At 37.6% G+C, this 24,268-nt stretch overlaps 1 protein-coding gene and 1 long non-coding RNA gene across 7 annotated transcripts in view; one reads left to right on the top strand and one right to left on the bottom strand.

Moving 5' to 3' along the window:
* The window catches only part of LOC149256228 (uncharacterized), a 106,233-nt gene that overhangs the window by 32,020 nt on the left and 49,945 nt on the right, over nucleotides 1–24,268 (bottom strand). For all 6 annotated transcript variants that reach the window (XM_089460694.1, XM_089460696.1, XM_089460697.1 and 3 more), the window contains 3 exons: nucleotides 7,852–7,923; nucleotides 7,575–7,741; nucleotides 7,211–7,322 (listed from right to left, as the gene is read on the bottom strand). In XM_089460694.1, coding sequence (XP_089316820.1) covers nucleotides 7,211–7,322; nucleotides 7,575–7,741; nucleotides 7,852–7,923 — 351 coding nt within the window. The remainder of the gene's footprint in view (nucleotides 1–7,210; nucleotides 7,323–7,574; nucleotides 7,742–7,851; nucleotides 7,924–24,268) is intronic.
* Nucleotides 14,562–15,555, top strand: LOC149256229 (uncharacterized). The gene is made up of 2 exons (XR_016266452.1): nucleotides 14,562–15,136; nucleotides 15,256–15,555. It is a non-coding gene; the product is annotated as an uncharacterized LOC149256229 (long non-coding RNA).

Raw genomic sequence — 24,268 nt, 5'->3', positions numbered from 1 at the left:
ATACTTGATCACTAAATTAAAATAACTAGAAGTCGATGACCAATTGGAGGCACATCAATGTTCTTGCTTGTAGTTAGCATGGCCGACAAGCAGAGTCATTGGTGCTTTACCACCTTTATAATCTTTTGCATCTCTTTATCATATCTTGGGGACTTGATCAATGCATCAAAATATATCTCCAAGTAAAATAACAATTGTATGCATTGTTGGGTGACCAGGGCTTCCATGGCATATCTCAATGCAATGAGTCTACTTTGAATGGTAGGTTGACGTCACATAGTGCTCGCACCGATGCATTGCACATTCGCCTATTTAATGTGTCAAAGAATTGCTACTATCTATTGGTCCAATTAAATTCTTTATTTCCTTTTTTTAAGGTGTTCAAGAGTAGCATTGTTGGAAAATTTAAGGTGGCAGCTTATTAAATCAATTTTCCTTAACCTTACTACTTGCTTGTGAACTTAGTTAGTCTTTTCGTGTTATTTGCTTAGATATTTTCATCAAACAAATATCACAAACAGAAATAGCAACAACAAAGAGCACAGAAATTAGGCTCTCAGCTAGGGCAAAACCCCTCCAAGGGGAAAACCTAGGAAACTCTTCTCTTCTTATAGAATCTGCTTTCAGTGAGACAACAAAGACCCAAACCCTAGACCAAGTCCTTCTCCAAGTACCAGGTCAGCCCTTCCAACAAGTCCTTCCTTGATCTAGCACCAACCAGCTTCAAACTGCAACTTCGATCCTGCAGCAGTTGCATGAAAACCCTAAGACAGCTCTTCCAACAATCCTCCTTTGATGAAAGTGATTCCTCCCAAGGTCAACAAAGTCCAAACAGAATACTCGCTCTTCCTGCAACTTGATGTTGCACTTGCAACTTGAATCCATAATTTCGGCCTTTCTAGGAAGCTGCAAAAACCCTAGATTTCGCATGTGTGAAAGAGATAGAGCCCAAAAACAAAGAATTTGCTTCCTTCTTGGACTTCTCTAGCCTTTTATACCTTCTCTCTTCCTTTACTACTTCTCCCAACTACAGATTGAACTTCTTGTGAGATTGAACTTCTTGGTGAGTGAGTCACAAATGAGGTCAAACTTCTCCTTTATATAGCGTTTCCAAGGGGTCGAATTCCCTCCTTTAGGCTGACTTGAAGCTATTGGGGACAACTTGTACTTTTGGAGTTTCCAGGACTTTCTAGACTCAAAAATAATTCTTTTTCCAGTTACATTTTGCCCGGAAGGGTCTTATAAACATGATGTTGACTCCTTTGACTCATGACAATAAATCCTAAGACCTAACAAACCCTAGAAGCATGAAGAACATGCTTTTACCTAGAAGACCATCAATAAAGAGCGTGAAACCCATGCTTTAAAATAATAACCTTTTCCTTTTCTTCTTTTGTTTGTTACATAGGATACATATTGAAATGAGTACAACAACAATTATGAAGACCGAAACTAGTTACATTTTCAACAAGCATGATGTCAAGTATTGCAATTCTGAAGGAAAATTGATCATCCATAGGTAACTTAGCAACCATGTTGGAGAGGCTGGTGTATGCCATTAACTATGAACCACATATTCTCTACATCAATGTGAACCCCATATTCTTTGATTATGTAGCCCAGATAGAGAATCCGATTTGTGGAAAATGAACTCTTCGTCAATATCACTTGAAGCTCATGTTTCCTTGATTCCATCATCACAAATTCGAACCTGTTATAGATGGCTTTGTCCATGTCTTTTTGTATATCAATATGACATCAAGATAGACAATGAAAGACATCCATATAAGGCTTGAGCATACCATACATCAACCTCCTAAATTTAGTCAATAGGTTGGCAGGTTTGAATAGCATCACCATCCATTCATACCACCCTTTTGAGTAATAAAGGCTATCTCCCATGCATCCTCACTCTTCAATCAAGCCTGCAGATACCGTAACTCCAAGTCAAAATTGGAGAAATATGTTGTTCTACGTAGCTAGAAGATCAAACCTTCAATTAGTTGACAACACTGTAGATGTCTATGGGTCCTGTTGTCGCACAAATTGTCACGACAACGCTCAGACCGAGGGTTGTCACCCTGATCCCCGATCTCTCCGTTTAAGCCGTCTCCCGAGGATAAGGGGGGTAGACCCTATGGGATGAAGGAAGACCAACTGTGGACCAATTGGGTTGGGAGACACAGCAAGGTGATACCAGAACTTGATTGATTTTAGGAATTAATGTACCAGTGCCTTACGGAGTGAATGATTATTTATTAAATGTTGCAGAAATATAAACCATGTAAAACAATCATTTATCATCAAATAACCCAAGCGATGCAAGATGTTCGATAAATGCACAATGCTTTAACAATGTTCCAGCAATTAAACTTCAAGAAAAATCAAATTCTTTAAATGATCATAAAATTTAAATGCTGACCAGTTACCACTTTCACATAGCTAACTTCAAATAAACATTTAAGTTCATTTAACTATAGAAGAGTGGAACATAGATACCACGAAAGACGCCAAAAATGAATTTTCAATTTTTTGTTAAGCCTTTTCAAAAAAAAAAAAAAATTATATATTTTTATATTTTTATAAAATTCTAAGATTAAAATAAAACAAGACTAAAATCTAAATAAATAAAATTTAAATCTAAATAAATCCTAAAGACTAACCCTTAACTTTTTTTTATTTTATGAAATTTTAAACTAAGATCAAAAAAAATGAAAAGGAACCTTTTTTATTTTTAAGCCATTTATGATTTTTTTTTTAAATAAAACAAAACTAAAATTAAAATCTAAACTAAAACTATAAGCTAAATAAAAATTAAAACCTGATCTAAAGCTAACACCTAATAGTAAAAATGAAAATCGGAAATTTTACGTTTTTTATTGTTCATATATTAAAACACAATTTATATAAAAAAAAAGTAAATATATGCTAAAAATAAAATCTAACTTAATGCATAAAATAAACATAAAATCAAATGCTTACCCTAAAACTTACCCACGCATAGAAAAAACTCTTTATTTGTTTTGTTGTGTGAAGGTGACAACAGTTGCGTGAAGAGACTGAGCAACTAGACGACGGAGGGGATGAGGCGGCGTGAAGCAACAGCTGCCTGAAAGGGAAGTCAGCGGGCAGCGAGAGGGTTTCGATGGAGGATGGGCGTGGGTATGATTGCAGTGAATGAGTAATACACTGTGGAGAAAAGGATTGACGCAGGTTTGGTTTTGGACAACAGCGAGGGAGCCACGGGGATGAGGGAATGAGCTGGATGAAGCTGAGGTTTTGGCAGATGGATAACGCAGATTTTTTGCAGGGATGGCAGCAAAGAAAGGTAGAGAACGTTGGAGCAGATTGAGTGGCAGCGTGAGGAAGAAAACGCAGCAGAGAGAGGGTACTGCAAGTTTGATGGAGAGCTGAGAGAGAAACGACGGATAGATGGGCAAGACAGCGACAGGGTATGGACTATGGGAGAGATGGAAGAATGCAGCTGCGTGAAGGCTGAGACTGCGTGGCTAAGTTGCACGAAACAGGGAAACGGGTAGGAGTTTCCGAAACGGGAAGCGATACGAAACGCGACCTCCCCAAATTTTGGAAACGAGGAAACACAAATATATATATATATATATATATATGTGTGTGTGTGTGTGTGCAATCATAAAGCATAAATGATACATTATAATCTATTACACTTAAACATTAAGATTTAATTTACATCACATTTACTCATGAATGATCACATAATGAAAATAAAAATATCAGAATATCCAAAAGCAACCTTTATTATATATCCAAATCTCAAAATCAACCTTTATTTATATTAATATATGAGGCTGCAAGTACAATAAAGACTATAAGGCTACAAGAGAGAGATCCAAATCAGGATTTTCTGCATCCACATCCCATTCTTTAGAAGGACCACTGTTGTATTGGGAGTCTCCTCCTACATAGTCGAACGACCTTAGTGTTCTTGATTAAATACACGTTTCATACCCTAGTGCCCTACATGATCTTGATTATTGGGAGTTTCCCCTGCATAGAGGGCTTGGTTCTCTTGATTAAATACAAGTTCCATACCCTAGTACATGATAAAATCCAATGGAAACATTGCAATCCCTCCAATCCTCAAATCTTGAAAAACAAATAAGTCTGCTGGATTTTGAGTGAGATCTAAAATTCTACTTTCTCCATATGAAATCCAATGAGGGCGAAACCACTCTCAAACATCCCGAGTCATTTCATGGTAATGTTAAAAATTTAAGTAAAAGGATGAAAATGAAAAATAAAGGAGAATATCACTTTTACTTTAAGAATTTAACATTACCATGAACTGCATATCCCTCAAACTTCCTGATGAACTGCATATCAACACTAGGGAAAAAAATTCACTTTTATAACTTTAGACACGCATCTAGAAGTAACAAGAAGTCACTAACATACCCTAAAAGTAAATTAAAAAAATAAAAAATAAAAACACAAGTTAATGAGGAAACGTGGGTCGTACAGCCCTGAAACACATTTACGGCCGTACTGGCCACGTTTCCGTTTCGGGAAACATGGCAGTACAGCCGGAAACGCGTTTCACGGCCGTACCAAACGCGTTTCTGCGTTTCGTACCCATTTCCGTACGGAAACGAACCTCTATACCACGTTTCCTGCAACATAGCTGCGTGGAGATTGATGGAAGCTAGGGTTTTAATTTGGAAGAAATAGGACAGGTGTGGCAACAGCATAATACTGGTTATTGGGAGAAAGTTGGGTGGAGGTGAGGAAGCAATCCTGCCGCCTGATTTTTCCCTCTAAAAAAAATTTGAAAATTCTCATGTAAAATAAACCCCAGGCAGCAACAGAAAGATAGATCAAAAAACCCTCCAAATTCTCCAGTAAATTTTAAATCACCCTGCATTTAGATTTGAAGTAAATTTTACAGCCAGAACTAAAACCCCAGCAGATAGATAGCTTGGAGAGCCTCGAATTTCTTCAGAAGAACCCTGCAAGAACTGATCCTGAGGCCAGATCTTACCCTCCAAGGCCTAGATTTGGCTTCAAACAAAAATTTCTTCTCAGACCTGTAACCTGCAATAACAAAAAACCTAACACCCAGAAACAACATGTGAAAGGAAGAAACCTAAAACCCTAACAAAAGCCAGCTAAATAATTACAGTAATTACAAATTAAAGGCTCTAAATAGCCAGATTTGCCATTATGCCACAGAAATATTTTCAGAATTTTAAATTTAATGTGAGGTGCTTCAGAAAACCCTTCATGCATCTGCAACAAAAATTCTAATGATAAGCCCGGGATTAAAACTGGCTGGGCTCTTTCAGAAAACGCAATCCGGGAGTTGGTTGGTTCAGCCGAGAACTTCCCCTAACGCCCGGTAAACTCAAAATTAAAGATATCCTGCACAGCTTAAATCAACCATTAACATAGAGGGAGAAAACAACAGTGAAATTCAGATCAAATGGAGATACCTGCCATTATATTTCATAATCTAAACTATCATTCAAACCCCAGAGATCAGACAAGATACCTGTGCCTAAATCAATCTTCATCGAGCTATTATCAATGGCTGAAAATAAAATTATGCAGAAAAATAAAACATCTTACAGCATTTCCAGAAGAATAACACCAGCAAGATTTTCAACCCCAAAGTCTTTCTTTATTGCACAAAAAATGACTACAAGAGAGCTTTCTTTAGCACACGACTCTAAGATCGAATCTCATCTCAAATGACTCCTGACACTCTATTTAAAAGAAAATTTCCCAACGGCTAGTTCGAATGATCCATGTCAAAATGATCTCGACCGTCGATGAGGATCAAAATCCCTTTTAATCTCATCCGTCAAAATTTTTAAATGCATTTTAATATATTAAAAATTTAAATTTTGCATTTATTTTCTCAAAATTTTGACTTATTTTATTATTTTATTTTATTTTTCAAATTTTTATTTATTTTTAATTTACTTTTTAATTTTTAAATTTATTATTATTTTTAATTTTTTATTATTATTTATTTATTATTTATATATATATATATATATATATATATATATATATATATATTTTAATTTTTAATTTTTATTATTTTTTATTATTTTTATTGGATCCTCGAACTTAGCCTTTGAAAAAATCATCTAGGACCTAGGACTTAGGACTTATGAGGGGATTAAAACATTTTCTAACCTCAAGACACTTTACATCATGACTTTTACAATTTTACATCTCAAAGGGGAAAACCCATTTGACATAGACTCTCATAAACCACCCAGTTCTGCGACACAAATATAATCTAGCAGATCAAGCAATTTGTAATAACCTAACCAAATAGTTAGAATTATTTCCAAATTCATTCCGGCTTTGGGGTTAGGCTGAAGGAAAACTCTGCCGATCATGGATCGGTGAGATGAAAAACCTTCCGGAACGTAGATTATCACTAGAAAATTAGGTTTGCCTAGGCAATTTACATACATGACTCAAATCTGCTAAGATTATTTACAATTTACACGTGCAAACTGGGTTTACAACATAACATGATCGGGCTGATGATGACAGTCGAATGGCATGGACATGTCGATCTAGCGCTTTCCCTTTTTGCGAAAAAGGGGGTGTACTGCTATGGGTAGTTGACACGTAGTGGTCAACAGGTCCAATTAGGTACTGCATTCCCATCTCTTAATGTATTTAAAAGTAATGCCATGTCAAAGTAATGTAAGATAAACTTTTAGAAGTACTGGTTGCAACAAATTTGTAATGGGTTATAAGCAGACCAGTAACCACCATAACCACGGTATTAGAGGTATAGAGTTAAAATAAAACCCCAGAAGCTACTACCCCGCGTTCATCAAGGTTGCATGTCTAACAAGGACATATAGTCAAAAATCTGGTTCAAGCCTATAAGCACATTCTCTACTACCTCAAGAAAAATAGAAAAATAATTTTAAATTCAATGTCTTAACACACAAAGGCCCACACGGTGTAGCTCAATTGGCAATTGCCTTGTTATGAAGTAATATGTAAAGCATGAGATTCAAAGTTCAAATCCCTGTGGGTTAGACAAAAAATGCATATATATATATATATATATATCTTAACACAAAAACACTTGTAATGTTAAAGCATCAAAACATTCTGACCTCTCAAATATTGATGGTGATTCTTAGAACTTATAATTTGTCAAAAGCTAGAATTGAAGCACATCGAGAGGATATCTCACATCTTGCAACTTATTCTTTGGTAACATGCGGAATACAGCCTTGCGAATCACTTCCGTTGGATCCTTTGCCATCTGATCCTTCAAAGTCCTCTCTTTAAGGTGACCGATATACCTGCATGCACAAGAAAGAACACAATCATTAAAAATATCCCGATATATCAGATGTACTTTGCCAGATTCATGAACTTCCCTATCTGTAATATAAATTCTAGAGTATTGTGACTGTCTACACAAATAACTAACCTACTTTGTATGCCATCAATAAACTGTACCAGTCAATTTCCTCCCTATTATGCAGTAAAGTTACCTTTCTGTAACATAAATTCCAGATTAAGATGACTGACTACACAAACAACTAACATACCCTGTATGCCATCGATAAACTTTATCAGTCAATTTCTTTCCTGTTACACAAATATCTTTTGCATTAATCACAATGCACATATCTCCATCTTCACGATTTGGTGTATAAGTTAGCTTATCTTTGCCTTGTAACACGACAGAAATCCGTGATGCCAACCTCCCGAGAACCTGCCATATTGTGAATTGTCAACTAAACAGAGAAAATCATAAAGCATCCATTTAAAAATTAAATGTGTAAAGACAAAAGGATCTACAATGTTCCAATAACACAGTCAAACCTGTCCTTTACAATCAAAAACCCTCCACCTGAGGCCTTCCAAGTTTATGCGATTTATACCAGCCAGAGCCCTCTGCATGTGGCAAGAGGGAAGATATCATGATGACAAATCACAACACTGTTAGAATTATAAAAAAGGAGCATCTGAAGAAGGTTCAAAAATCAATTCTTGTATGCAAGGGTTTGTAAGAATGCAACAACTTTCAAGCAACCCAAATAAGTCTGCTTATTAAAATTAAAACTATACAGACAAATATGATTTGCAGATGAAATCCTGATCATAAGGACATGGTAAGCTTGCACCAAGTAATAAATGTGCACAATATTAGGAGGATATTCCTCTACTAAGTTCAACCTACAGCACGCAAAATGATAAAGGACCATATCCATACAGTGAATCCAAACTTTCATGATTTGCAGATGAAATCCTGATCGTAAGGACATGGGAAGCTTGCACCAAGTAATAAATGTGCACAAGATGAGGATGATATACATCTACTAAGTTCAACCTACAGCACGCAAAATGATGAAGGACCATATCCATACAGTGAATCAAAACTTGTATTAGCTGCGTGGATTTAATTTTACCTAATTGACTCATGGTGTATCTTCATCACATTAATCACCTTCTGGTTGATTAATGGGCAGTCTTATCTAGGAATAAATATCAATTCCCAAGTCCACTATAGGAATTTTAACAGGTGATCCAATTAGCATTAGGATTGGGTCAAGGGATTGGCCCATTCCTCAAGGTTGATCAGATGATCATCTCAACAATATATTTTTTAGACTTTTCTGAAGCATTATCAAATGTGAATTCTCACCAAGACTTTCGTGTGAACATAATCTCAGGTGTAAATTCTTATGTCTTTCCACTGATAAGAAGCTGTTGAAAATGGCCTGTTCAAAAATGGCTAAGTTCTTAACATTCAGCAGAAGCAAAAATATAACAACCAATCTCATAAAATGACACAAACAGTGTAGAAAATCCAGGAAATTTAGCAACTGCTAATATGAACAATCTGAAAACTAGTTTCTTTTCATATAGACACAGAATTTCTCTACTTATTTTGCAGCACAATAGGAACAGAATTAAATACATAATCACACAATTCAACAACACAATTTTTCTAGGGAACCCAATTGGGAAAACCCTCTACTTGATTGAGAGTCTTATTGAAGAAGAATGGGCAATAGATCTCTTACAATACAATAGAGAATACAATGATCTCCCTACTTGAACTAAGCTTGAAACAATCTACAAGACCCCTGATCTGCTTGCCTTCTTACCTTGCCTGAATGAGCATGAAATCCTTGCGCAAATCCTAGGAAATAAGCCCCTATTTCCTAGTGCATGGCCTACTCCTATTTCTTAGGAATTAGCCCCTATTTCCTAGCATATTCCCAAGGCAATTCTTCCTTCTTCAAAACTTGCACAAGCTCCTCTTGCATGTTCTTTCCCTCACAAGCTCAAAAAATCATGCTCAAGAATGAATACAATTGTGCCTTCACTCCTCATAAGTAATTTGAATGGCTAAATCTAGCAAACTATATTTTAGGAATTGATTTTGTGATTGATGAGTTAACTGAGTTGAACTAACTCATGCAACTCGTCTCATCTCAATTCTAGAACTTGAGATTCAGTCACTTGTCCTTTTCCCAAATTAACTCTCACTAGAAGACAACAAACTTGGCCTTCCACTTTTGTACATTAGTTATCTACTTCATAACTTGTCCTAACTTTTAGGAACAAATCCTAAATTATATGAATTTTGTCCTAACTTATAGGAATTAGCTCCTAACTTATAGGAATTCGAGCATGCTAAGGAAGAACTCGTTGAGGTCCCTTTGATTAAGGCACAAATCAAGGAACCTTTCTCGCAACTATTTTCAACAAACAGATTCTTCCCAACAAAGTTTTTCATTATTGATCCAAACTTATGTGGGCACCCTGTTGAAAATACTAAGAGGGGGTGAATCACTATTTCTCTTACAATTACTAAATTTCAAAGTATTAACAATAAATTAAAACATAAATCATCAACACATCACAAGAGCAGTGCACAAGAAATTTTAGGTGGAAACCCTTTTGGGAGAAAAACCATTGAACAATATACAATATATCTCAACTCCAACTGAAGGGGAAGCTCCAACTTCCTAGTACTCTAGAAAAGCATTCAATTTATCAAGAAGCTCCAACACCCTAGTTTACCAGCGCCAACTGGAAAGACGCTCCAACGCCCTAGATTTATCAATTTCAATTGAAATGATGCTACAACACCTTGCGAGCTCCTACTTGCCCTAGCATCACCCTGCCACCCTGAAGTATTTTCAGGCTCCAACCTGAAGGAGACTTCACTCTCCTACCTTGCACCACACAACCACACTGAATAAAAAAAAATAGAGAAATAGATATGGGCTCCCATACCATGGGCAATGACCCACTTACAAAGGTATTCAATAAGCCCCTTTACTATTGATGTATACTTCAGATGCTTAATTACAGAACTGCCCCTTGTAGACTGTCAATTTTCACTTCTCAGATTGTAATACTTGATGATGCCTTTCAATCAAATCATATTTCATACCTCAGGCTACTAATGTAGAGAGTGCCACTATTGTGCCTGAAGATATCCTTGAGTGATCTCAAGTCTGCTTGTGCCACTAACTGCCAAGAATATGCCTAAAGATGTCACTGATCTACTTCGGACTTTGCTAAGAGTTCTGCACTTGAAGATGCCCTTTCTGCCACTGATTGCTTCCAGTTCTCACGTTAGCCTTTCGATCTAATAATACTTCAAATTGTGAACAAATCACCCCTTAAATTTGAGAAGCATTTATTCAAAATTTGATGCAACAATTGAAGATGTTATTGATGACATTAATAAATAGATCCAAGACAAACTGCACCTATGGAATCAATCCTAAAGATACTTTTAATATTTTCTTTCCTTTATGAATAGTCTTTGGCCTTTCCTTAAGATGATCCAGTTAACACGTTGCTCCTTACTCTGCTCTTGAGACTAGTCAATCAAGAATCTTATACACCTTTTGTAACAGATCAAGCCCTAACCATACAAATCTTATCAAATTGTCCTCTCAAAAGGAATTTGATGCGCTAAATCCTAAGTCAAACCTTGAATAAATGCAAAGATAGTTTCTTAAACAGGTATGCAACATAACTCAGATGACACACCCTGATGTACAATCAATTATGCCTCAAATTTTAGTCTCGAAAAGGAGACTAATACAGGTCCAAGAGGAGCATTCAATGGTAGATTCAAAATGGTCTCAGTTCATCTGAAGTAAGCCTCCGCATCACAGATCCGTGCCTCAAAAAAATTACCTAGCAGGTCCAAAAGGCCCAACACTACCCTAATATCAAAGACCTGAAATTATCTTAGGGCCGAGTCTCAGAAGATGGCCTCATGCTATCACAAGTATCCACAAAAAATAATAAAATCCAAGCCTAGAAACTTCAATAAATGATGCCAATGAATGCCATTAAAATGACCCAAATAGAGCCTTAATGATCGTAATGGAAGAGATGGAAGAAGAAGAAGAGATGCTTCAAATGATCGTGAAGACAGCGATCGTCCTCAAGAAATTTTAGGTATGAAAGGAATGCTACTACTAGTCAATCTGAATATATCCTTATTTCTGCTCTTTCTAGTTCCTCTCCCCCTGATACTTGGGACGGTTGGTTGATAGTGGATCCTCTCATCATCTCTCTGGTTATAAGGAGGTTCTCTCTAATTTGGTAGAGAGGGAATCCAATTTGAAGATTATTCTTGGAGACAACTCCACTCATCTTGTTAAGGGCTTTGGTTTTGTAAAATTTCATCTAGACTCTAGGGAATCTGTTTTGCTTCATGATGTAATGCATGTGTCGAGGTTGAAGAAGAATTTAGTATCTATATCTGCCTTGGACGACAAAGGAATGAGGGTAGCCTTCATCAAAGGAAAAATACTTACCTCACCTATGGGATCTCCTATGAGAGATGCTTTCACATTGGGATCTAGATTTAAAGGACTCCATAGAGTTATGGAAGACCTCTTCTAGCAATGGTCCATGATACTAATCATCAAAGTGAGTTGTCGCACCGGGGATTCGCTCATCTACATTATGAAGCTCTTCCAAAATTGAAGAAGTTAGTCTTTGGGATCCCTAATGTTCAAGCCCAACATGATGGAGTATGTCCAGGATGTGTCACCGGAAAGAAGACAATGGGACCATTCCCCTCTAGCAAAAATAAGACTAATGACATCCTCCAACTCGTTCATTCTAACATATGTGGACCAATGTCTACACATTCTCTTAGTGCCCATCTCTACTACATAACCTTCATTGATGATTTCTCAAGGAAGACATGGATATATCACTTGAAGCATAAGGAGGAGACCTTCGATATGTTAAAGGATTTCAAGGCTTTGATCGAAAATAAAATAGGGAAGAAAATTAAGGTCTTCAGGTCTAACAATGGTGGAGAGTACATTTCAAAAGACTTCATGGATTTTTGCAAGAAGGTATCAAGAAGGAGACTATTGTGCCCTATAATCCTGAACAAAATGGAGTGGTTGAGAGAAAGAACAAGTCTATTGTGGAAGTTGCCTGTGCTATGCTCCATGATCAAAAGTTGTCAAAGTTTCTTTGGGGTGAAGCACCGAATACAACAGTATATGTTCAAAACATGGTTTTTCATCAAGCATTGGACAATAAGAATCCCGAAGAAGTATTCACGGGTGTCAAATCCAACATTTGTCATCTTTGGATATCTAGTTGCCCATGTGCAGAAAGACAAAGGAAACAAGTTGGAAGCCACTAGAAGAAAAAGTACGTTTGTTGGATATTGTGAAGATTCCAAAGCATTTAGAATATATATTCTTGGTCAAAGGAAGGTTGAAATTAGCAGGGATGTAACATTCAATGAAGATGTTTCCCTTGGAAAAGCAAGGGGCCTTCCTCTGCCTCCTCCTCCTAAGAAGGAAACTGAAGATATGGATATTCTAGAAGGTCCTTCCATACTAGAATCTAAGAGAAACATTGTTGATGATCCCGTGGAGACCATGGACCCTTTGGATCCATGTGATCACCCTGCCACAAAGAGGCCACTTTGGCTCCATGACACATTACAAAATTTTTAAAGACATGTTGTTGCCTGTGGAACCTTTAGAGAAAGCAAGAAGTCGTGCAGGTATCAGGGATATGTTGTAGCAATGAGCAATAGGATTATACTATATCATGGATTATACTATAGGATTATCAAAATGCTGTAGAAGCAAAGCAAAATGCTGAAATAGGAAATGTTGGAGTTGATACTTTTTCTGCCACTAGCCACATGTCACCTCAATCTGTTGAATCCTCAATGCCGTTCCCAAGTTTTCCACACATGCCTCCAAGGCCAAGTCAAACTCAAAGCCATGGCAGTCCTTCAACAGCAACTCCTTCCTTCAACAGTGGAGGTGGAAACATAAACACCTTTTTTGCTCCCCGCACAAAACCCGGTTCCCAACCTACCTTGGATGGCACTGGTTGGAAAAAAAATATCCATAGTCAAGCAAGGAAGGTCATTGCTAACTTTTGGTACTATTCTGACATACCTTTCCACTGTGCCAGAAGTCCTTATTGGCAAGCTATGATTGATGCAATTGCTGCTGCAGGTCCAGGGTTCAAAGCCCCTACATCAGAGAGCCTTAGGACAGATATGTTGTTAGAGAGTGTTGAAGATGTCATGCTTGTGCTAGCTGAGTTTCGTTCATCATGGGTAGAAACAGGGTGCACCATCATGAGTGATGGATGGACAGATCAAAGGAATAGAACTTTAATAAATTTCCTTGTATCTTGTCCCGCAGGCACAATGTTTCTCAAGTCAGTGGATGCTTCAGATAAGGTTAAGACTGCCCAACTTATCTGTGAAATGATGGAGGAAGTCGTTCAAGAAGTGGGAGAAGAAAATGTTGTACAAATTGTCACCGATAATGCAGCGAATTATATGGCTGCTGGTAGACTTTTTGAGATGAGGCACCCCACTATTTTTTGGACCTCTTGTGCTGCCCATTGCATAGATTTAATGCTTGAGGACATTGGTAAGCTTCATTGGATACATGAGGTTGTGGAGAAGGCAAAATCCATAACCAAATACCTATACAACCACACTATTGTCCTAAACACTATGAGAATATACACTGAAGGTAAAGAAATTGTTCGACCTACAGTGACTAGATTTGCAACAAATTTCATATCTTTGCAATCTGTGGTTGAGCAAAAGATAAATCTGAAGAGGATGTTCTTGGGACCTGAGTGGATGGGATCTAAACATTCCAAGACCCCTGAAGGCATCGAAATTGCTGCACTTGTGTTTAATGATGGCTTCTGGAAAGATGCTGAAGAGATTATTGCTGTGACAGAGTCCCTTGTTAGAGTTCTCAGGTACTTTTAGTCTTTTAGCTTTTTCATTTTTTAAATTTCATTTCAAGCTTCTTTTTATTTACAATGTTTCATATTTCTTTAAATTTGAATGCTTGAACTTTCAGGATGGTTGATGGTGACAAACCCGCTATGGGTTACATTTATGAGGCGATGGATCTCGCAAAGGAGGCCATCAAAAGAAGATATGGGGATGATGAGACACAGTATATGCCTCTTTGGGACATTATAGATGCACGTTGGGATAGGCAATTGCATTCCCCCTTACATGCTGCTAGGTACTTCTTAAACCCACAATATTTTTATGATAAGAGCAAATTTAATGAGGATGGGGAGGTTGGCAGAGGACTTATGACATGCTTGGAAAGGTGCTTCCCTGATCCAGAACAACAAAGTCGTGTCTTTTCCCAACTACAAGATTATAGGGCACCATCTAAATTGTTTGCCTATACCAGTGCTATAAGACAAAGGTCAAAGATGTTGCCAGGTACCCAGCTTGAAGGCTTCATCAATTCATTAAATTTGTTTAAACTTTATTTTGTATGTTAAATGTTTTATTAAATTTTCTTTTCTTTTTAAGTTTTTACTATTTACTAATTTGGTACTTCTAGTCTTCTACTCACAAACCCTTACCACTTGCTAGGTCTTTGGTGGCAAAACTTTGGTAGTGATACGCCAGATTTGAAGAGATTTGCCATTCGAATCTTAAACCAAGCATGCAGTGCTTCAGGTTGTGAACGCAACTGGAGCATGTTTGAGAAAATACATTCTAAGAAGCGCAACCGATTGACACAAAAGCGCTTGAATGACCTTGTATTTGTCCATTACAATCTACGACTTCGCAACAAACAAATACAAGGTGAGATTCGAGAGCTTGAATTTGAAGGTTTCATAATCTAGTTCATACCTTAAAAGTTTAAAGTTCAAACTTCAAAGTGAAATTTTAATTCACATTTCAATGTCTCATGATAATGACAGGTATTGATCATTCACCAATCGACCTTGAAGAGTTAGATTTGCAAGCTACAAATGCGGCAGAATGGGTTCAATTAGATGAGCCTCCTCTTTTCAGCCTTCATGACTTGGAGAACTTTGAGAGTCAAGCAAGCTAAGGAGTGGGAGGAATCGCTTCTAGTTCTCACTCTTAAGAGTCTTAGACTCTTAGTTGCTGATTTTTTTCTGATTAGTATGCAGTTTTTAACTTTTTTGTAAACTTTTAGAAGCATATGCTTCTAAGGACTCAAGACTCAGTGCTTTGGATCATGTGTGGACTCATAACATATATGAGATACTTATTTATTCATGATATTTTGGACATCTATTGATATTAATATATTATGCATTGTTTGGACATACCTTTACCCAATATTAATGAAAAATGGTTTTTTTAATTCAATATATGTGTATATTTTTATTTAATGAATTTGCCGATTTTTTCCCGATTTTTTCCCGATCCGATTAAAACTCTTCGCTCTTTTGCCTCGCCGATTTATTGCCGATTCCGAGTCTGGTAACATTGATTCCGACACATAGGAAATAGTTAAGTATAACTTGGTCTAGTGTAGAGTTAGGTAAAGTGTGTTTCTTTACTATGTACTTTTGTAACTTACAATCCGACGGTCACGATATGTAGTGATCCGACGGTTCATTCTCTCCTTGATATTACCGACACTTGATCCGTGGCTTAACACCCGATTGGTCCATGATCTCTATTTAAAGAGCATGGAGGGTCATTTGTAGGGTAACTATTCATGAGAGAAGCTTATGTAAATTTTCATTATTTTATTAATAAATTGCCTGAAGTGGCAACGTTGGCTCAGGGCGTGGACTGTTTCCCTCTTTGAGGGTTTTAACCAATGTTGCAGTTATCGTTATCAGGATATTATCGGCGAGGGGAAAAAATCGTAAAATACAAAAATATTCATTTTTTTCAATTTTTTTAATATCTAAAGCATCTAAAACATAAAATAAATACATTGACACATAAATATGATAAAAGAACTAATATATAAGATGTTTAATATCATTTCTAGTGCTACATCACACATAACAATGAATCATGTCCTGAACAGTAAGTCCCGACTCTTGAGTCTCAACTCAGCCTCAAAATATCAACAAAAAATATAATAATGTATCTCATATCATGAGCCATAATGTCATATATAATGAAATGAACCAAATAACTAAAGTCTAATACTACTGATTTCCTCTGCCCCTCTTGCGAGAAAATGCAATAGTTTTCCCTTTCCCTCTAGATGTAGATGTCGGTGGAGTTGGCAGTGGACTCTACTGTGCTCTAGAAGCTGAAGAACTAGGAGCTACAGGAGGTAGACCACGTCCTCTACTGGTGACAGGGGTAGCCTGGGTAGTTTGTGTCACCTCCTCCTCCTCGTAAAAAAATCGGAGAAAAAAAATTATTTTTTCCCAAAAAGTCGCGATTTTTTTCAATTTATCATGATTTTTTCGCGATTTTTTGAAAAAAAAAAAAAATTAGCATAAAAATTGGGCGATAATATCGCCAAACTCAAAAAATCGCGATTCGCCGATAATATCACGATTTTCGCAACACTGGTTTTAACCACGTCAAGAATACTAGTGTATTGCTCTGTGATCTGCTTGTGAGCGATGTCCTTTAGTGTTCTATCAGAGGAACTTACCCTGTAAATTCTTACATGGTATCAAAGCTATTTGAGGGCCACATCCGTTGGTGATCCAAATTTGAAGCCGGTAGAACTGCATCCGACTGTCGTTTCCTAGATCTATTGTTTCTGACTGCTTTCGGGCCGAGAGGACTGCTCTATTGTGTTAGGAGCATCTGTTCCAGTGAGGAACCCCTTTTGTTTCACGTGAAAAGGTTTCTGGTAGCCCTAGCTACGTCATTTTTAAGATCTGGAGGTATACAGTGTTTATTTGCAGTTTTTAGTTATTTTCTCTCTGTTTATTTATCTCTTTGTTTTCTATTACCGGATCTATACCTTTCATTTCTGCGTATGCTCTTTGCCCCGCGACTCTATGCGATCTGGGCAAATCAGAAACAGAAAGGAAGGATTTTTTCTCATGTGTATGCTCTTTTCCGTCATGCCTTAGTGTGATCTCGGAAAATCAAAAACATTGAGAAAAAAATTTAGTTTCTAGGTAAAGCTAACTTCAAACCATAAGGTTTGTTTTTTTTGTATGTCTGTGTTGAGTTTTGTGGTTTTTGTTTTGTAGGCAAAAAACAGCTTTCTCACGTAAGCACGCACCCCAAAGCTTCAGTGACTAAAAAAAAACCCCCTTCCTCTTTTCCAAAAATTACTAACCTTTTAAACTAGCTCACTTGGTCCAAAGTTGCTTTATGAGAATAGAGGTCTTGAGTTCAAGTCTTTCTTTTTGTTGAGTTACTTTTTCAAAAAGCACATGTAGCTTATGTTTTAAAGTTACTTTATGTAAAAGTGTTCTCACCCATTATAAAAAGTGATTCACTTATAATTCTAAAGTCTCTTTATCTTTTATTTAAGTTACAATTTAATGGGTAGCTCATAAAGTACCATTGTAAAAGTGACTTTCACTTATTTATAAAAGTGAGTCACATAATTTTTTTTAAAGTGAGCTAATTAGATTTATGTTTGGAAAGGGGGGGAATTTTTTTTAAATATAACATTATCATTCATTTCCACACATTCACGCACCTCGTTGGCATCTTCAACAACTTTTTTTCAAAAAGCCATAACTTCTTCATCTAGAAGTCGTTTTCAGAGCCGTTTTTTTTTAATCAGCCTAATTTTTCGAGATCTATTCATTGGAACACTTAGTTTCAGCATCTACAGCTTCAATTTCTGTTAAAATGAAAAGTCCATGCCAAGTTATTCTTGACAGCACCAACTACTTCCAATGGTGGTCCTACATTATGGATTTACTTAGCAGCAAAGGTCTTTACAGAATAGCCTCAAGCCAAGAAACCAAACCTCAAGATGAAGATAAGGTAGCCAAATGGGAAAATAGGCAAGATCAAACACGTGGGTTGATAGGGATGTCTATTTCTCCAGACCTTAGATTCCATATCGCAGAACTTGATACTCCTAATGAAACAATGAAACAACTCACTAAAGTTTTTGGAATTAAAAATGAAATTAGAGCCCATCAACTTGAAAATGAGTTGCTTACATTGGACCCCAATGATTTTTCTTCCATTAAATATTTTTTGTCCAAGTTCAAAACCCTTAGACTTCTCTTGGAAGGTGTTAAAGTTAAGAAAGAAGATGGTAGTCTTATCTATTCCATTCTTACTAAGTTGGGACCAGCCTACTCTGTGTTTGTTTCCACCTTCCATTCTACTAGAGAAGCCTTTATATCTCAAGGACAAGACTACAAGTCCCCCTCTTTTGATGCCTTTTGTGATTCTTTAATAAGAGAACAAGAAAAGCTCTTATATCTTGGTCTTCTTAATATTGGAAACTCTTTTAAGAAAGCCTTAGCTGCCCAGCAGCAACCAAATTCAAAGAATCCTAAGAGGCGGTATCCTAAAAAGAATGGTCCTAAACCAAACAAGGGTCCTAAGCAATTTCAGTCTCAAAATGAAAAATCATTTCAACAAAATGATAAGGCAAATAAAAACAAAGGGAAGAACACTGATAGACATTGCCGCTTTTGTAATCGAGATGGCCACTTAGAATCCAAATGCTTTAAGAAGATGGAAGCCTTGGAAGCAGCAATGAAGAAGCATAACATCCATTTGGAGCACTCTTCAACTTCAACTTCATCTTCAGGAATAGCACTTTCTGCATGTGGTTGTCAAGCATCTCGATTTGGTTATGCACTAAATGTATCTTCTTCTTCTCATTCTCATGAGTGGCTCATTGATTCTAGAGCTTCTTATCACATGGCCAAAAGAAAAGCCATGTTTTCTTCTTTAAATGATTGTAACACCAAAGATATATATGTTGGTGATGATAGATCTTTTAGTGTTGTAGGGACTGGAACTGCTCATCTAGATAATGGTCAATTTAATGATGTATTATGTGTTCCAACCTTATCCTGCAACCTTCTATTTGTATATCAGATAACTCATTCAGGTGAAGGTAAAATCGTTGAATTTTCACCTCAGGATGTTGTAATTAAGGACCTAAGAGATCCTAGACAAATTTTAGCTACTGGCATTGCTGATGATTCTACAATGTTGTATAAGTTTAACAACTTTGGGTCATCAAGTCTTCCCTCGGTATTTGTTGCTCATAATGATGAAGTGAGCAAACTTTGGCATGACCGATTTGGTCACTTAAACTATCGCTCGCTTCAGAATCTATGTAAAGAAAATATGGTGACAAGTCTTCCAATGGTATTTTGCAAAGATGGTGTTTGTTCCAGATGTGTACTCGGAAAACATCATCGAGATAGTTTTGAAAAATGTGCCTCTTGGCATGACTCAGCCCCTTTACAGCTTGTGCATAGTGATTTATGTGGTCCACTTCCAGTTGTTTCATTCTCTGGCTACAAGTATTTCTTAACTTTCATTGATGATTTCTCCAGACGCACTTGGGTATACTTCTTAAAACTCAAGAGTGAAGGATTTAAAATGTTCTTAGCGTTTAAGGCCTTTGTTGAAAAACAATTTGGACATCAAATTCTTAAGCTAAGATCTGATAATGGCGGAGAATATGTTAACAACAAATTCATCAACTTTTGCACTGAGAATGGAATTCAAATGCAACAAATTGTTCCATATACTCCACAACAAAATGGTGTAGCTGAAAGGAAGAATCGCACCTTAAAAGAAATGGCTAATTGTATGCTTCAATCTAAAGGACTTGGTCTTAATTTTTGGGCAAAAGAAATTAACTGTGCAAATTACATAGTAAAACGCACTCCTACTAAGGTTTTAAAGAATATCACTCCAGAAGAAGCATGGAGCTCAATTAAACCAGATGTAAGTCACTTTCTTGTTTTTGGAAGTGAAGCATGGGCCCATATTCCAAATGAGAAACATAAAGCTTTAGAACCTAAGAGTGAAAAAAGTATTTTTGTTGGATATTCTGAAGATGTCAAAGGATATAGACTTATTCCACTTAAGTCCAAAAATGTTATCATTAGAAGAGATGTAAAGTTTGTTGAAAATATATCGGCCTACAAGCCTAGTTCGGCGGATGTGCCACCTCTCTCTATCCCTTCTAAAAATATTTCTTCTTCAGATGATGACAGCGAGGATGACAATCCTCCCCCACCTTCTCAAGATCCTCCTTCAGCTCCTCAGCTTCCAAAATGGGTCTGTGCTACTCGGGATGCAGCAGGTGCTCTTGCCGGTGATCCTACAGATCAGTGACGTACACGTTCTCAGTTCAATAGAGCCTCTTCTTTACTGGCTCAAGCTTCAGCGAATTATGATCCTGACACCTTTGCAGAAGCTTCAGGCCATCCATATTGGGACGCAACTATGAATGAAGAATATCGTTCATTATTGGCAAATGATACATGGGATCTTGTTCCTCTTCCAAAGGGATGAAAACTTGTTAGAAGCAAATGGGTTTACAGGACCAAGTATGGACCAGATGGAAAAGTTGATAAACATAAAGCTCGTCTTGTTGCTAAGGGTTTTTCACAAGTTGAAGGCATTAACGATATTGAAACCTTCTCCCCTCTTGCCAAAATGAACTCTATCCGCCTTGTTCTTTCCCTTGCTGCCTCTTTCAAATGGGAAGTCCATCAGATGGATGTTAAATCTGCCTTCTTGCATGGGGACTGGCATGAAGAAATCTATATGGAACAACCTACTGGCTTTATACAAACAGACTCCAGCCTTGTATGTCGGCTTAAGAAATCCCTTTATGGTCTCAAGCAAGCCCCTCGGGCTTGGTATGCCAAAATGGATAGCTTTCTTTTTAGAAACTGGCCTTTCTAGGTGTCATTCTGACAATACTGTCTACACCAAGAAAGTAGGCAAGTCTCTTACCATTCTTGTTCTTTATGTTGATGATCTTATCCTTACTGGTAGTGATCCCAACCTTATAAACCATGTGAAGTCCAGCATTAAAAAGAAGTTTGAAATGCCAGACTTAGGACACTTGCATTATTTTCTTGGTCTTCAAGTCTTGCAATCCAAGGAAAGTATTTCCCTTTCCCAGTCCAAGTATGCCCGTGATCTTCTACGCCATTTTCACATGGAAGACTGTAAGCCAGCCCCTTCTCCCTTTCAGTCTGGAGCCAAACTTTCAGTCACTTGTACTTCCCCTGAAGTTGATGCTACCTTATACCGTCAACTTGTAGGAAAACTTTTATATCTGACCCATACTTGTCCTGACCTTTCTTTTGTTGTTGGCCTTATTGCTCGGTTTATGGAAAACCCACATGAAATTCATTGGAAAGTAGCTAAAAGAATACTTTGTTATGTTCGAGGTACAGTTTAGTTTGGGATTCATTACAATGCAGAAGCATCTCCTCTATTGGTTGGTTTCACTGATTCCGATTGAGCTGGTGACCCTAATCATCGGAAGTCTACTGCAGGTTATGTGTTCACTCTTGGTTCAGGACCTATTACATGGGCTTGCAAGAAACAAAGTTCCATTTCTCTTTCTTCAGCAGAAGCAGAGTATCGTGGTGTCGTAGAAGCTAGTAAGGAAGGCCCGTGGCTTCGTCAGATCCTGTCAAAGTTTGGCTTTCAGCAGTAGCATCCGACTACACTTTCGTGTGATAATCAAAGTGCCATTCAACTATGCAAAGATCCAGTCCAACATCAGCGCAGCAAACACATTGAACTGCACATGCACTTCATAAGAAAGCTCATTCATGACCATGTTCTTGAAGTGCAATATTGTTCAACAAATGATCAAGTTGCAGACATCTTTAAAAAGGCTCTCACAGAGGCGAAGTTTACTAAACTTCGATTTATGGTTGGAGTTCAGGAAGTTGTCACTAAGGGGGATAAGCTCTAATGCCTCCTTCCTTCTCCTATTGTGTAATATTTGTACATCCTTCAATCTTATCCCAAGTTGTCCTTAAGGGGGGATGTTAGGATATTCCGACACATAGGAAATAGTTAAGTATAACTTGGTCTAGTGTAGAGTTAGGTAAAGTGTGTTTCTTTACTATGTACTTTTGTAACTTACAATTCGATGGTCACAATATGTAGTGATCTGACGGTTCATTCTCTCCTCGGTATTACTGACACTTGATCTGTGGCTTAACACCTGATTGGTCCATGATCTCTATTTAAAGAGCATGGAGGGTCATTTGTAGGGTAACCGTTCATGAGAGAAGCTTATGTAAATTTTCATTCTTTTATTAATAAATTGCCTGAAGTGGCCGCGTTGGCTCAGGCCGTGGACTGTTTCCCTCTTTGAGGGTTTTAACCATGTCAAGAATACTGGTGTATTGATTTGTGATATGTTTGTGAGCGGTGTCCTTTGGTGTTCTGTCTGAGGAACTTACCCTGTAAATTCCTACACTATGGTTGAAGAATATGAATCAATTATGAAGAATGATGTATGGGATGTTGTTCTGAGACCGAAGGGAAAATCAGTGGTGACTTCAAAATGGTTATTCAAGATCAACCATGGGGCCAATGGAAGTATTGAGAAATATAAGGCAACATTCGTGGCAAGAGGATCCTCCCAGAAAGAGGGAGAAGATTACGATGAAATCTTTGCTCTTGTGGCCCGATATACCACCATTCGCTCAATAGTTGCCTTTGTTGCAACTCAAGGATGGACCCTTCATCAAATGGATGTGAAGACAATATTCCTTCATGGCATGTTACAGAAAGAAGTTTATGTTGAGCAGCCACCGGGATTTTAAGAGAAGGACGGAAATATTCATGTTTGCAGGTTGAAGAAGGCATTATATGGCTTCAACCAAGCCCCCAGAGCATGGTACGCCCGTATAGATAGTTACCTAGTGAAGCTTGGGTTCACAAGAAGCAGCGTTGATCCCAAACTCTACTTCAAGGTGGTCTAAGGTATGCCCTTGATTTTAGTTTTATATGTTGACGATCTATTCTTGATAGGTAGTGAGCCCCTGATGATCAAGTGTAAGAGGGAGCTAGCCTCTGAATTCAAGATGAAGGACCTTGGACTCATGCACTACTTCCTAGGCCTTGAGGTATGGCAAAGGCCCGGTGAGATTTTCCCTTCACAAGGAAAATATGTCTTGAAGTTGTTGAAAAGATTTGGATTGGCAAAATGTAAGTCCCTGGACACAATAATGGAAATGAGTTTCAAGAAGCTATGTGGAGAAATTGCAGGACCCAATTTGGCGAATCCATTAGAGTATAGACAGTTGATTGGGGCTCTGATGTACTTAGTGAACACCCATCCTGACAAATGCTTTGCAGTAAACACTTTGAGTCAATTCATGACCGAGCCTCTTCATGCACACTAGGTTGCTGCCAAACATATTATGAGATATTTGCATGGGACGATTACCCTTGGTTTGAGATACACTGCCAGAGATGTGAGACTTCATGGATATACCGATGTTGACTGGGCAGGAAACGTTGTTGATAGGAAAATCACTTCGGGATGTTTTTTAAGCCTTGGATCTGCCATGATATCTTGGATGAGCAGGAAACAAAAGTTTGTAGCTTTGAGTACCACTGAAGCAGAGTATATTGCCGCTAGCATGGCTAGCTATGAGGCAGTTTGGTTGAGGAAGCTCTTTGGAGAGTTGTTTGAGCAAGTTCTGGACACTATTGTGATATATTGCGATAACAAGAGTGGGATATGATTGGTAGAGAATCTCATATTTCATGACAACTCCAAGCATATAGAGATCAGATATCAATATATTCGAGACACGATGCAGAGAGGAACCATTAGACTCCATCACATATTGACATATGAGCAAATAGCAGATATTATCACCAAGGCTTTGTCGAAAGGGAAGTTCTTGGTCTTCAGAGAATAGCTTGGACTGATGGATGTGACCCCTCCGAATAAGGGGTTTCGTTGATCGAGAACACTGAGCATAACTCTTCACCCTTGGTTGAGCTCCCAAGGTGGGAATGGAGCGTTGAGGGCTCCTAGGG

The sequence above is a fragment of the Pinus tabuliformis genome, chromosome 7 (genome assembly GCF_031772625.1).
Source record: "Pinus tabuliformis cultivar Carrire ecotype Pingquan chromosome 7, CPIR1, whole genome shotgun sequence".
Classification (NCBI taxonomy): Eukaryota; Viridiplantae; Streptophyta; class Pinopsida; order Pinales; family Pinaceae; genus Pinus; species Pinus tabuliformis.
This window is presented reverse-complemented; position numbering and strand designations above follow the sequence as displayed.